At 42.2% G+C, this 15,548-nt stretch overlaps 1 protein-coding gene across 1 annotated transcript in view; it reads left to right on the forward strand.

Annotated features, from left to right (window-relative positions):
* Window positions 1-15,548, forward strand: part of unc5db (unc-5 netrin receptor Db) — a 208,239-nt gene that overhangs the window by 171,110 nt on the left and 21,581 nt on the right. Inside the window, 2 exon segments of the mRNA XM_074637598.1 lie at window positions 8,479-8,650; window positions 14,778-15,005. Of these exon segments, the coding sequence (XP_074493699.1) occupies window positions 8,479-8,650; window positions 14,778-15,005 (400 nt within the window).

Consider the following 15,548-nt stretch of genomic DNA (forward strand, 5'->3'; position numbering starts at 1 on the left):
AAATGCACACGCATTAGTGGTAAAAACGGGGTTTGTGGATCGCCTTGACAGGGCTGCTGAAATAATAAGATGCAAAACAGCAGCGGATGGAGTGAGCTCTGCCTGTCGTGTGAGTTTTTGTAATTGAAGTCAATTTTAAAAGCAGTCAGTCAATTATCCCTTTCAAAGAATTCTATTTTTTACGATCCTGAAAGTACACAGAGCAGCTCTACTCTGTTCTCAGTGGGGTTACAGATGCTACAGCACATAGATCCCATGAATCACTAGCTTTTGCAGCAAATCCTCTTCAGGCAGTGTTGTCGAAATGTATAGTGTGTGTAATGCACGACGCCTTTATAAATCTTTACAAGAAGATCTAGAGCTGCCTTCATCTCCTCTTATACGTTCTTACCTGCCAGCGGAAAGCGTCTGCTTCCTTCCTGCTGGTTTATCCACCTTTGAAACGCTTCGAAATATTTCAGGCTCCAACCTGTCAGTATTCGGTTTTGACCACCGATGAGCTTTTCAAGTGCTTATTTCTCTCCATCTCCGTGTGTGTGAGCAGGGGGGTGTTTACTGTAGACACCTATATTTCTCCCTGTGGTCTGTTGTGCTTGTCATCTCGCTAGCTGTCAATCAATGTCTTCATCCTGGCAGGCCAGAGGACATGCCGAGAATTGTATCCTTTCTTTCCCCGCTGCAGCGTCCGGCCCAATCCCTGTCCAACCTACTTCTCCACATCCTGATAGAGTTCCATTAAAGCCTCCTTTTTTTCTTTTTTTTTTAAAAGATGTGTTCTTGGAGCTTTTCACAGGCTCATCTAAATCTTTTGAAGGCGCGGTTTTTGCTTAGGTCAGACATATTCCCTTTGCCTCCGAGGTTTTATGGGGCGCTTTGTATTGAAAGATAAATCCCTCGATCTATTGAGGCAGAAACAGCTTTGTCCTGGTAGGAAAAGAGATTTTAATGACCAAACCAGTGTGTGCTTTATTTGAAAGAGGCCCAGCTGACCATTTGGGTCATAGTACTGTATGTTTTTTATTGTCGACTAGATGCTCCCGGTTTAGTTTTCTTATATAAATCAGACGAAGAAAACTGTCAGAACACCAAAAAGTGCATTGCAGAATCAGTTCTGTAGAGTTTGAGGGCTAAAGTGATAATCTAATATACATGGTTGTCAGTATAAGTGCACCAGTGCGTAGCTGTGACATGGCGTCCTGCTTGGATGCTTGGCCCTCTAGTCAGATTCCAGTTCTGAGCACGGTGTCTGACCCAACTGATCTGTTTTTCTGGACGGAGAGCCGTGGCAGCTCCTGCTTTAAGCCATCAGCTCTCATGGTCCATAGATCTCACAGCACACATCTCTGGGTGGACACATCACTCATGGTTTCAGTCCAGAGCACACGACTCTATGTTCTCGCCAAGGTGACATTACACTTTAAGAAATAATAGCTGTCAAACTTTAAAGCGAGATCCATCTTTATCTGAAATGTTCGACTGCTTCGGAGGTAGAAGATTTCATCCCTCCGCTTTACAGCATGCTGAGGACAGAGGCGTTCCCTCTTCTTGCCTGTTACACTGTGTTGCTCATGTGATGCAGTGTTGTCACAGGTCACCCTCTCGTTATTATTCTTTTTTGACATGTTTCAATTTGAATAACTTAATTTATTGCAAACACTCTTTCTGTGACAGAGAACTGAAAACACGTACACTTACCATAAATTCTGACATAGTGGCCATGGCCTTTATTTAACGCACAAAGGACCCTTTATTTAAAGGAGCAGTGTGTAGGATCTGGCAGCATCTAGTGGTGAGATTGCAGATTGCAACCGACCGTGTGCCAAGTGTGTAGGAGAACTACGATGGGTCGAAGTGAAAAGGTGAATGGTTCTCTCTAGAGCCAGTGTTTGGTTTGTCCGTTCTGGGCTGCTGTAGAAACACGGCGGACTCCGTTCACAGAACCCGCTCCGTATGTAGATATGAACGGCTAATTCTAAGGTAACTAAAACACAACGTTTGTTATTATCAGGTGATAATATAATAAAGAAAACATACTTATTAATATTATATTCCATTTCTGTCAATAGATCCCCCAAAATGCTACAAACTGTTCCTTTGAGACAGTCTTCTATTAGCTAACATGCCTTTATTTCTACTGTTATTAAAGTAATATAATAATATATTTTATTATATGTCAGTAAAACATTTCCCTGTTTACTGCTCTGCTCCCATTTATTTTGCTGTTGATGTTGTTTGCTATTCATGCAAACGCAAAACCTTCCTCCTCCTTTACCTGTTGTCCTGCTATTTTCAAGATAATGTACATTTCCACAGAATTAATTCCATATAGAGTTGAAGTCCCTCCCCTTATGGTGTCCTCCATGGGACCTTATTTCATAAAAAAATATATTCAGCCAAAGAAGTTATGTTTTGGGTGTGTAATCTTTCTAATTTCATGTCTTCACAGTCTTATACTTCAACAGCTTTACGACAATTATACATACATACATTATACATAATTAATTCAACCCACATTCACAGCGCAGCAAGGCAAACTAGAAGGGAATGGAGAAGTTTGTAAATGAAAACAGTATTTCTGTTAAAAAGAGAAACTCAGAGCAGCATATTATTGGAAGTGCCATCTCTCTGTTATTTTTTATTTAATACCAGCTTTTACTCTAGATTATATGGTAAAAAATACACCTTGTATTTTTGCAAATGGGATAATTATGCATGTTTCTATAAATGTCATAGATACAGTCAACTGTCGAACTTGTTTTATTTAGACAGCAGAGGGAGTACAATTATGTTTAATGTGCTTGCAATGTGAATCACAAACATATAAATCTGACCAATCCACAGGAGAAAACGAAAACACACATCACTTTAGATGTTTCTCTTGGCTTACTAGATTTCAATATTTTTCCCTGTACAAGTAGAAATAATCACATCATGGAAATTCAAACATTAAAACTTTGATTTGTAATGACAAGTTTACATTTAGGACTGATGGCGATGCTGGAGGACAGCTCGTATAGAGCATCCACAATTGAAAAAAGCCTCTTTGAGCGAGGATGAATGTGCTTATTAGATATTAATATATTCTGCCCATTACATTTTGTACAAGGGCAAATTTTGGCCCAATAGTGGTGCTAGAGGAAAGAGCAAGTGATCATTACATCATCCTTTGAGAACCATGAATATTAACAGCAGATTTCATAGAAATCTGGAAAGTTGTTGAGATATCTTGCGTTAAATAAAGTGTGAACAGATGGGCCGGCTGCCCGACATCGATTGACATTGCAATTCCCCAAGCATTCCCCACCACAAAATCAAACACATCTTCAAAATAAGACCTGTATTAATGACATGTTTAAAGGTTTTATTGCTCTACCTTGAAGGCAATATCACCTATAAAAACTTGAAAATTTAAAGTTTGTTTTAAAGGGATGGGGATCAAACTGGACATTGATTTTCAGTGTGGTCATCATCTTTTCCATTTTCTGTTGAAATAGACCCATGACTCAGCTAACACATACACACACACACATCTCTGTCCTTTATTGACTTCTTTAAAACTAGAGGAGCAGACTTTGGAGAGTGATCCATAAAGTGCGAGGCATTCAGGTTCCTTTGATGAAGTCACGACCAGTAGCTATAAGCCTGATACGTTGCAATAACAGCTGAATATATAGACGGGGGTGGACGAACATCTAAAACAGCAGTTAAAGGTGCAGTGTGTAATACCTGGCAGCATTTCACCTCTACTACTGAGTCCATACAATCTAAACTTACTGTCATCAGTTATAAAAACTACTAACAGCAGGGCAAGAACACGCAAAATCCAACCAAACTGCTGAAACTCTGAGAGCCGGTCAAAACAAAACTGCTTTCTTATAATCATCACGTGTGGCGTCGGCCTATAGTTTACGTTAGCCATCTTTTCTCCGACGGGAGGCTACTTCACCGAGAGGACAGCCAGTGTGGCAGCTCCGGAGACGGACCTTCAGTAGCAACTCACCAGCAAAAACCCCAGCGTCAGGAGTCGCAGCGGGCTGGGTCCTGGGATCAGACAACGGATGTATAAAGAGAACTAGATACAGCGTTGGAGGCGCCCGTTCATTCCTATGAGAGTTGTTCAGTGGCGCATGAAGCCGAAATGGCTCGACTGCCGAGTGATAAAGTACCCGGATCATCTGCCGATCTTCCTCATCCATTAGACCCATAGAGCAGGCGCAGTAGAATTTCCTTTAACCCCGCCTCCCAGCCCTCGCTTCAGCTTCGGTCTTGGGCTCATTCACATGAACGGGGGAAGGGAAATAACTCTGGATCGAGATTTTAGAGCATTTTACAACTTTTGGGGGGCCATTAGAGTGTTCATACTGGGAAGTTGATTCACCTTAAAAAACATTAATCCGCTGAATTACAGACGTCTCTGTAAATCTATGGGAAAAAGTCTTTTTTGGGCCCAATGGCATCACGTGACGGACACGGAAGTTGTAGTACCGCCATTTGGCCACTACGAAAATTTTCATCAACAACCGGCGCTCTTCCTGGGGGCTTGGATCAGACCGCCGGTTCTCAAAGTAGTCTCCTGGTCGCTGCGAAGACGAAAACGAAAATATGAGTTGTTTTCTTGTTTCTGCCACTTTGGATTTAATCCAATAAACAAACTATCAAAATGTACACAGACCCTGTACCTTCAAGGTGATTAACAAGCCCTCGGGGCAGCTCTACTTCTTGGTCCTCTCATGTTGGACTGAGGACAGACTGGACGCTACAGTGACTCACAATCACCTCTAGAGGAACAAGTGGTATTACAAGACAGGACGAACTGGGGCTGTTAGCATGCTCATGTCTGCAACACCATACATAGACGTCTTTGAGATAAAGTCAACACTGTAACCTCTTCACATTCTGGTGATGATGTCATTTTTTGAACATTTTAGATTAAAATTCTGTCCAGATGTTACACATTGCCATGGCAAAAATCACAAATTGTCATGATGAATAGTAATAGTAGTGTAGTCCATCTAGTCAAGAATCACTGTATGCAGTGCAAAAGCAAGAAAAATACACAATAATGCTGGCAACTGGTAAAATATACCACTGTTTGTATGCCAGTTGCACAGGTGCTTCAAGCATTTATTTAACTTGTTCAGTGATTTCAGAAGCTATTTTTTGTGATCTGAGTGGCATGGTGGGTTGTTTCAAGTGATTAGCCTGGTTGCTTACACTCATTTCCCCAGTCAAGTGGGTAGCAGAACACCGATGCCTGGGTTTAGACATGAATCAAAGTTGAATAGTCATTATGATGGTATAATAAATCAAAGCACAGCGCCACAGATCGGTGATTAGTTTAAGTTATTGTTACCAGAGTTGTCCTTTCAATCAAGTAACTTTGTCAGTCCCTGATTACTGAAGTTGTTGTGATGAATGCTTTGCAGTTAAAAGGAGACAGTAGCAGAAGATAGATGAGTTATGAATGAATCAAAGCGGGAGAACTAAAACTGCAACGTCTTTGCTAGATAGTTGCAGCGATGCACGGAGCTTCACCTCTAGATGCCTGTTTGATTAATGTATCCGCGCGCCACGTAAGGTGTCGGCATCAACTTAAAAATGGACAAAAGCACAGTGGGACAAGCAGGTGGGAGACTACAAGTAAATAAAGGTGAAGCTAATGGAGCATGCTAATGTGTGCATTTATTAAGCCCGCCGCCGCCTCCTCTTGCTGGACCAATCTGCCACTTTGCACGGCTCCCCGGGTCCCCGAGGAGTGAGTCATTGCTCACTTTAAATAATGCACCTCATCTAGGGGCTCAAGTAGCTGCCGTATAGAGCCCTTCATCGTGATGACAAGTGGAATTGAGAGAGTCTGCGAGCCTCGGACGCTTCTTTTGAGGCTGCTGCCGGACTCTTGGGTCCGAGTTGTAGGCTACTTAAGGAGCAGGTAATCTGCTCCCTGCCTACACTTTGCATTAAATGTGTGATCAAGCTCAGCGCTGTTGGCTGAGGGATGGAGAGCTTTCTCCGGACCAGTCGAGCAGGAATGCTGTTGACATAACAGCAAAAAACTGACTGTGAGCTAAGAGACACGGGGAGGTGGGTGAGGTGGTTGTGCAGTGAGATGGTTAGGTCAGATGTTGATGCCGTAATTGGAAAGTCTGGAGTGGATGTCGGCGCCGGAAAGAGCATTTACCATGAAGCGGCTTTTAATTCAGATGCTCACGTAACATGTCTTTTTATTTAAAAAAAAAAAGGTTTTCAAGAATGTCAAAAGAATTAAATGGAGCTGGAGTATCATTATTGAGGCTGTTAAGACAATTAACATTTTATAATTCGCATTTCAAGTATAGACAACCAGTTCCGCTGTCTATCATCTGCCATTTAAAGGGATGCTTTTATCCGAAAGCAGCACAGCACATTATAGCATGGCTGTTTCTCAGTGGGAGTCACATCCATACCCGCCATGGTGCCGGTGTCATGCTGTATCTTGGGAACTGCACAGCGACGAGAGTCTGTCTTTTTTTTTACAGAAAGATAATGAGCAATCTCTGAACGCCAGGGAATGAAATGAGTGAGGATGAGAAAGTAGAAGGGGATGTGGACAGTGGTATCTATGCAATATGAAATGTCCTGTATATTGAAGGATGATTCTGGTTTATTAAAACGCGGATATTATTTTGTAGTTATGGCCAACATTTCCAATAATTAATACCGATGTATTTTTATTATCTGGGAATGCGGAGACATCACTTAATAGACATCTGACGGGACAAGAAATCAATCAGAAAAGTTATAAACCAACTTCCAAAGTTAGCCAAACTCATTGGAAGAGAAAACAAAGGCAGAAGCTAATATTCTACTGTCTGTTTAAAGCAGACCATCGTCTTATTGTTGGGCGGCGAACTCTAGTGGCCGTAGTAATTATGACAGAAGCAAAGGAGAAAGTCAGGTGACTTCACTCACGTAACATTGGCCCACTCATACGTCACGTACATAACATACTTAACTTTCATACATAACCTAAGTTACGTCACAGACATACTTATTTTAACCCAAACCCAAACCACAATCTTTTCCTAAACCTAACCAATGTGTGCCTTTTGCTGGTACTCTCTGGCGGTCATACAGTATATGTTGTTTTGGGAGTCATTGACAAACAACCTATTTTGACGTATAGGTATGATGACGTGTTGGTTTTAAGGGTCCGTCACAGTTTAGAGATCCTCTACCTGGTTCAACAATGTTGAATTACCGTACATGCTGTAGTTGTGGTGGTCCAGTTGTCTTTGCATTGAGGAGTTATTCCCAACATATCGGATGCGCTCATTTCTTTCAGGCTGGAAAACACACATTTTTAAACAAGATAAAGTCCCTACAGCCACATAGCGGCTCTGTTAGCATGTACTTATAAACACAGTAGGACTTTGACCTAAATGTATGCTAACATTTTCTAATTAGCGCTAAATACAAAGCACTACTAATGTGAATGTTGTTAGTTTTGCAGGCAATTGGTCTTAAACCAAAATATTGGACATTTGGCCTGATGATGGTTAGCGCCCAGCAGCAGAGCTACGCTTACGCCATTTAACCAGTTAAACGTCCGCCTACAAAGAGCCATACAAAAGTAAAACTAAATTATTTCTATTTTATTGTCATATTTAATGTCTCTACTGAAATTGCCTTTGTTGAACAATTTAAAATGATGCATACTATTATAACTATTTACTTACTTACTTATCTATTTATTCAACTTTTTTGCCCGGCCGTTTCCCAGAGGAGCTAACGTGAGCAATGGACATATATGGAAGTTAAAGATTTAAATGAGGGCTATTTAAGTGTTTGTACTGGGAAGTTGATTTACCTAATTATCCTCTGATTTACAGACGTCTCTTTATACATCCATGGCCGCGGATTCATCGCCGTTTTTTGTCCAATATGGCGGCAGCGCCATCTAGCGGCTGTTGTCAAAAAAGGGACCAGAGTTTTGTCTCTTTGCTTCTATACACCTTGGTTAAAAACAGCAGCTAGGTGGCTCTCACACTATCAAGCTGATAATATCACATAATCACAGATTATGGATCATGTTAGCGATATTTTAAAAATAAATAAATAATGAACAGGCTTCATTAAGCATTTCACACTAACACACGTGCTTTTGTTCAGTCCTGCGGTTTACTAATGTATTGCACATATGCTTAAATTAAGAGTGCAGTTGTGCAGGAAACGCAATGCCCTGCAATTTCTAACATACCTGCAAAACAATGCATCTATGATGCTGGAAAGCACTTTGAATAGAAGCAACCATCAAAAGGCACAATTACAGGATTACATTAGTCATTCTGCTGACATGTCACCACATGTAAACACATAGGCAGTATCTTTTCTGTGCAGGACAACAACTTCTTTTTATTAGCAGTATTTTTTTATGTGTGTCTCTTTCTCTCTGTGTGTGCCTGTGTGTGTGTGTGTGTGTGTGTGTCATGGTGTGTTTAGTGTCCAAACACTGGAAGGCTGTGAAATCCTCCTGGGCCCAGAGGTGACATACGGTCCCCCGGGCCTGGACCTCTTCTGCCCAGTGGCCATGACCATCGCTCACTGCGCCGAGGTGGACACCGAGAACTGGAACATCCAGCTCAAGAGGAAAACCCAGGACAGCAAATGGGAGGTGAGAGCTGCAGGTCCACACCTGTCAAGTAGAGTACAGCCCATCGAGATCTTTGCTCCACTCAGACGTGGCGCTTCACTCTCCTCCGTTGTCTTTTTTACTCAATGGCTCTATTCTTTTTTTGGAGCTAAATATCAGCAGGAATGATGGCAGAATAAACCCACCAAACTTTGTTTGTGTTTCCACTGTTTATGGTTGCAGTACAAAGCCTGTTACACCTCACTAGACTAGACTATAAATGATATTAAAGTGCAGATTTTGTAGATAAAGTAAACACCAAAAAAAAACAGTCACAGCTTATAAGTATATGTGCTATTGAGGTGCTGCTGTGATGTCACCATGTAGCATCACCACATTGAAGGCTGCAATCAACAATGGCTCCATAAACAACAGTATAGCTAATCCATTGTTCTTATAGTGAGTCAGTATTTAAATGGAACCTGTTTTCCACCTGTCTCACTTCAGATGAGATACAATGCTATAGCAGGACTAAGCATAGTTTACGGTGTTTCCTGCCAGGCAGTATGGGCAGCTAGATGTCATTTAACCAGCTCATTTGCACGAAAAGGCGTATGAATGCAAATACGATAATATGCAAAGCATTTAGCGTGCAACAAGTACGCCTTACTTGATTTATGCATGTCATTCGTACGCCATGTATCCTGTACTGACTGCAATGTAAACACATCCACATATAAATGCTACGATAAGAGTGGCGTAGTATAATTAGTGAGAAAGCCGGGTGGAGATGTGGATGGGTCCAACAAACACAGGACTTTTAACCAGGAGACCGTTGTTTAAGACGGATGTTGACCAATATTTTGTTTTGTAAGCTACGTTAGTGACGTTTGTCAGGTGTTTTTTATTGACGTTTCTGACGTGTTTTCTTTAGTTGTGTTACGTTGTTTCCGTACGTCTTCTACTTTTCCTTACCCTAACTAAGTGGTTTTCTTGCCTAAACCTAACTTTTGAGTGGCGTACAAATGACATGCAAAAAGGCTAACATGAGTACTTGTGACATGCAAAATGTCCATGTAATGTTGTGATATTTATACGCCTTCCTGTGAGACTGGGTTGCATTTAACATCAAGATTGGTTGCCATAGTTTCCTTTTATGTTGTTGTTTTTCTACTATTCCATACAGTAACAGATTTCACTCAGCGTAGGACGGTGAGTTTTGTACGTGGACGTTTAAGACATGTTCCCTTGACATGAGGTTGTTGACTCTGTTATCTCCCTCTGTTTGCTGACCCTTTATATATACAGTATGTGCTTTATGTGGTAAAAGGTCCTGTTAGTCAGCATGGTATGTGTCAGGTGAGTTATGTGTGAGCCATAAAGGACTGTTGGGGCTTCGTGGGTGAGCTCATTGATCCAGCCTTGTGCTCTCTGTGGGTTCACAGAGTGACATAAGGCCACATGAAGGTAAGACTGCCGGTCCGGCAGGAGGGAAATAAAGAAACAATTACAGCGTGTAATGGCCAGGAAGAGGCATGGCTGCTGTCAGTCAGTGGGAGAGTGGTGGTGGGGGTTACAATGGGGGGGGATATAAGGGGCCGTTAGACAAGAGCAGTATCGATTAGTGGATCAGGAAAGACATGGCACGGTGAATTTAGATGTGAGGCAATCAGGAGGAGAGTCATGGAGATTGTTTCTCTGCTGACCACAACTCTCCATTTGCTTCCTCGGACATCTCCCAACCGCCCTCACACATTTTGCATCCACACACACACACACACACACACACACACCATCGACACCAAACACAACCAAGTGGTCCAACTCACACAGTATTTTCCATGTTGTGTTATCTTTGCTCTAATGCTTTGGAACAGGACACATTGTATTTTTCCAGCTCTTTGTGTGTGTGTGTGTGTGTTCTCCACAGTGTCAGCTTTTGCTTTTTTTTCCCCCTCCAGCGAAGAAGATTGTTTTTTACTGGTCTGGATGAAGTCCCAAGAGCTTAATCCCAAACCCATAGGCGTAACAAGCCCAGTCGCTGTCGTCACTTTGCATTATTTGCCTGTGTTTTTGAGCAGTAACCAGCAAGATGATAACAAGACAAGAGAAGGGAGGGGGGCGAGTAATGAAGAGAATATTCATCCAGGCGGTAATGTGAATGTAAATCTGACGTAAAGTTTTGGCAAGCCGAGCATGGGTCAGAATAATGAATACCACGAGTTTGCCTCTGGCTGTTGTGGTGGTTGTCAGCGCTTAAAAGAGCTTGTTATTTAGAGGAAGAACAGGCGGATTTGCCTGCTCTCCACATTGTCTGCTTTTGTCGTGAATAATGTTTTTCTACAGTGGAGATGACTGATATAAAGAATATTCAAGAGCTGCAGTGGCCTCTGCATGCGCCGCTGTTTTACCACAAGTAAAGTTTGGTTTGGTACCCTTGAACTAAGATCCAAACCCCACGTTAAAAGTCTTTTAGTCCTGGTTGCAATTATCATATTGAATCGTAGGTATTGCTACGTGTAAAATATGGCCTAACTTTAAAACACGTTGTCGACATGTTTTGATCTGATTATCTGAACTGAACCTGCTGAGAGAAGGTTTCCGTGCAGTAGGCTTGGGCGGTATTATGGTATAACAGGGTATTTAGAAATCCTGATGGTATGATTTTCAATAAATATATCCATAAATACAGATGTTCTGCTTTTCTATGATGCTGTATTGATGTGATGTATTGTAGCGCCACCAGAGTTCGGTATTGTGTAACAGAGTTCAGAAAGATGGCGACTGAGTGTTTTGGGTGTAGTCTCCTTCAAACTACAATCCGCACGTGTTTGTTTACTAGCAAGTCCGTGTGTTTTTTGGGGTGACGAGACAAAACAGGTTTTCAGCAGCCAGTGTAATGCCAGTAACAATAAAATGTGTGCGTTTGAGAGAGAGAGAGAGAGAGAGAGAGAGAGAGAGGGATCGAGCAAGTATAACGTTATAACGTTAACCTGACACACCAGATGGTGTTACACAGAACCTGCGTAACTGTTTGGAAAAGGGCAGGCACTCTCAAAAAATACTGGGTGATTGGATGAACCATCTGTCACTCAAACTCTTGTCGAAGCCAATCTGGAGAAGAGAGAAACATCTTTTACATGAAGAAAAGCCTTCAGTGTCGTTCTTTGCTCTTCTGTCAATGTAGAGATACTCTCTAGTTCTGGTAGAACTGATGCTACTGCAGCATCTATACGCTAAACCTCTTCAGGAGCCGCCGTTGTTGTTTAGAACCAACGGTCTACGCGTCGTCACACACACCTAAACCACGGCCGTATAGCTGCTAGTAGCTCCTCACAGGACGCTGTTTTATCTGAACCGCCGTGGTTCAGACACAAACACATTATACTTGAAGCCTGGCGAGATGGATTTTTTTGCATAATCTTGTGAAATCGCGAGAATCCAGCTGCCGTGCAAGGTCAAAATCTGTAAGCAACGGGACAAGATTTTGGTATCGGAAGCGTTCTGATTTAGTCTGCGTAGTATTGACCAATCACAGGCTTTGGTTGAATGCAGGTAAACAGTCCGTGCGAAGAATAAAGGAGGTGGAACTCTTTGGTCACGATGATTTAGCTTTTTTATTATCTTTGTTTGTCTGCATTCATAGCAGATATATCTGTTTATAGAGATCAGCCAAAATGTCGTCTGGACCTAAAACTCCTCAAGATTCTAATCGGACTGTAAACAATGAAGGAAGATGATCAATGAAAGAGGAAGTCTTGGCCCGTTATCTGATATCCTTATATCCGTTACCCCCCAGAGGCTAAATCGGCGTCAGACCGACAGCTGATGGGTTCAGAGATTGAGCCCAAAGGCGCCGTACTTGGCTAACCCACTCATACAGGACCCTTCTCAGTACGTATAACTCACAGACATGACATTGTGTAAGTAGATGCCAGAAACAGAAGTTGCTCTCTTCCTTCATTTGTTCTATCTTTCACATTTCCATCTTTGTAAGATTAGAAACCTTGTCGACTCTCTTCAGGTCATTCAGTCAGAGATTAATGTTGTTTTGAAGGGGCTCTTTGGGCGACATCTTGTTTGCTCACCCAGGTGTCAGCACTTTCTGTCAGCTTGTATACTTTCTTCCTCCTTCCTTTGAGTTCTAGCTCATGTTTATCTAACCTCGCCTTTTATAAGCATTCTAGGTTTGCTATTGTGTGACAAAAAAGATTTCCTTTTCAGTGTAAAAGGGCAATTTCTCAAGATGTGCAAGTGTTGCGAATGAGGATGGAGACCGAAGGGAAAGTGAATGAATGCGAGATTCACGTCGCTTTGAGATTTCACTCTAATATTAAAAGGGTGCAGAGATCCTCAGAGCTCCTTGGTTAGAAATAATGACTTACCATTGAGGTCTAACCTGAAGTTAGAGAGAGGGGGGTGATGATGCATAATACCTGCAAATGCACAGTGCCATTAAAATACCCTTATTCCAGCTGTCATTAGAATACACAGTACCCACAGAAGACTCCTCAGCCCCCTTCCAGACTCACTATATTGTTATTCAGTGCCATATTGCAGTGTGTTAAGCTGTGCTTATGAGGATGCGGAAAGCATAAGTATAAAAATGCATTAACATAAAGTATTCACAGAAGGAATCCGGACACCTGATATTGCCGTGGCTGAACATGGTGCTAACATTTCTCACATTACGTTTGCATCTCACTGAGCGATACAGTGCCTGATTATAATGTATGAGCTGATAAACTGTATTTGCCAACAGAAAATAAATCAGGGCCCAGTGTGTTGTTGTGTGTGTTTGAAAGGGAAAAAAAAGAGGAAGAGATACTGTGAGGTGAAAGGGACAGCTGTTGTTCTTGTATTACCATGTTGTCGCAAAAGACGTTAAGTCAATACACTATATAAAGAATTGGAGTTATGTGGTTATGTCAGTGTTGATGTGAGTGAACAGGCGGGACATGACGGCCGGTAACGTGACTTTAGATTGCCATACTGCCAGTTAACTTGTGATTATCTGTAAAGGGAATAAATATCCCCCCTCAGGCTGCGCTTAAGCATGCTGTTTGGTCTCTCAGCTCCTCATTAAATTGCATAATCACATGTAGTTCATGGATTTGATCCGCTTGCAACGATGGGGCTCGTAACATACTGTAGTGCGTGACGATATTGTGAGACAGTTTGGATAATGACAGGAAGATATTTGAAGGTGGATTTGGTGCCTTTTCTCTGCCTGGTAAATCTCACCTTTTTGGCTCCTAAGTAGGGGAAAACAAATATTTACTCATCATACAGTAGATTTCATAACAGATGCAGTTTTTTGTTGTTTGTATTTTCCTTGAACTGAAGTTTGGGATCCTCTCTGGAATTGGTGACACATCATTCACGATTTCCGTTACGAAAATGAGCTCAACAGAGAGAACTTAAAACAGCGTTTGTTCGAATGAGCTGAGTCATTCGTTGCAAAAAACAACAGTCTTTTTTTCTAAAGGAAGGGGAAGGAAAGACAGGACATTATAAGATTCCTTCATTCCAGTTGGACATAATGTAGTGCTTCCTGGCTGCTGTTGTCATCTCATAAATAAAACAGTCTGTATTGTTCCTAATGACTATTTTGTGTTCTGCTATGTACTAAAACCATCACTCATGTAGGGAATGGTTTTCACGTTCTCGGGAGACTGCTGACAACCTGGGTGGGTTTTTTGCTTTGTGATTTAAACCAGTGTTATGATACCAGTATTCAACAGCACTGAACCAGAACTCAATCCATAATACATTCTACTGTATTATACACAAGTTCATTTGCACATATTTCTAGTCATATCTATGTAGCTCTGGGCATGAATATTTAGTTCCACAGTGGGCTTCACAGCAGCAAAGTCTGTGTGGAAGGAAATGGATGAAAATGGATGTCTGATTATCGGTGGTTGAGCCCAGGTTTACATATTAATCAGGTGATTGTTCTAATTTCCCTTTAAAGTGTAACTTCACCCCCAGGTCTGACCTACCCAATGTATGAATTTGTAAAATGCAAAAAAGTAGGCAAGTCTAACTCAGCTGCTAAATGAGTAAATGCAGGGTACAAAGATGATTATTGCTATGTTGAGAGGAACATCAGGGAGCTACCTATACTGTGTCTTCATGGGGACTATACCGCTGTGCTTTATTGCAGGAAGTGATGTCGGTGGAGGAGGAGTCCACTTCCTGTTACTGCCTGATGGACTCGACGAGCTGCCACCTGCTTCTGGACCAGCCGGGCTCGTACGCCCTGGTGGGCGAGCCCCTGACGCAGGCTGCCGTCAAGAGGCTGAAGCTGGCGGTGTTTGGGAGCGTGGAGGCCGGCTCCATGAGCTACAGCCTGCGGGTCTACTGTGTGGATGACACGCCACACGCCTTTCAGGTAATGGGGGACGGACACTAGATGTCCGGCTCATTGTCTTTTTTTTTTTGTTTATCCATCAAAGGTTGAGTCATGATTATTTCCAGCAGCACTGTTTTTTCACAGTTCTCCACTGTCTCATGTATTCCTAAAGAGGATGTGAGCAGTGGATTAAAAGAATAGTGCGATGGATTCGGTGGCATCTAGTGGTGTGGTTGCAGATTTGAACACCGTTGGCCTCGCTCAGAGACCATCCATACCATAATAACACTACTTTAGGAGCAGCGGAAGTCAGGCGGCGGTTTGCGGTACCACGGTTTTGAACTCTGCGCCTCACGTCACGTTAGTTTCTGAAGTGTGTCGGAGAACTACGGTGGCCTTCAGGTAACGTAAAAACGTGAAAGGCTCTCTCTAGAGCCGGAGTTTGGTTTGTCCGTTCTGGGCTACTATAGAAACATGGAGGAGCAATATGGCGGACTTTGTGAAGAGGACCCACTCCCTATGTACAGTAGATATGAAGGGCTCATTCTAAGCTAACAGACACACTGTTTCAGGTGATTATAC

Source organism: Sebastes fasciatus, chromosome 6 (assembly GCF_043250625.1).
Source record: "Sebastes fasciatus isolate fSebFas1 chromosome 6, fSebFas1.pri, whole genome shotgun sequence".
NCBI lineage: Eukaryota > Metazoa > Chordata > Actinopteri > Perciformes > Sebastidae > Sebastes > Sebastes fasciatus.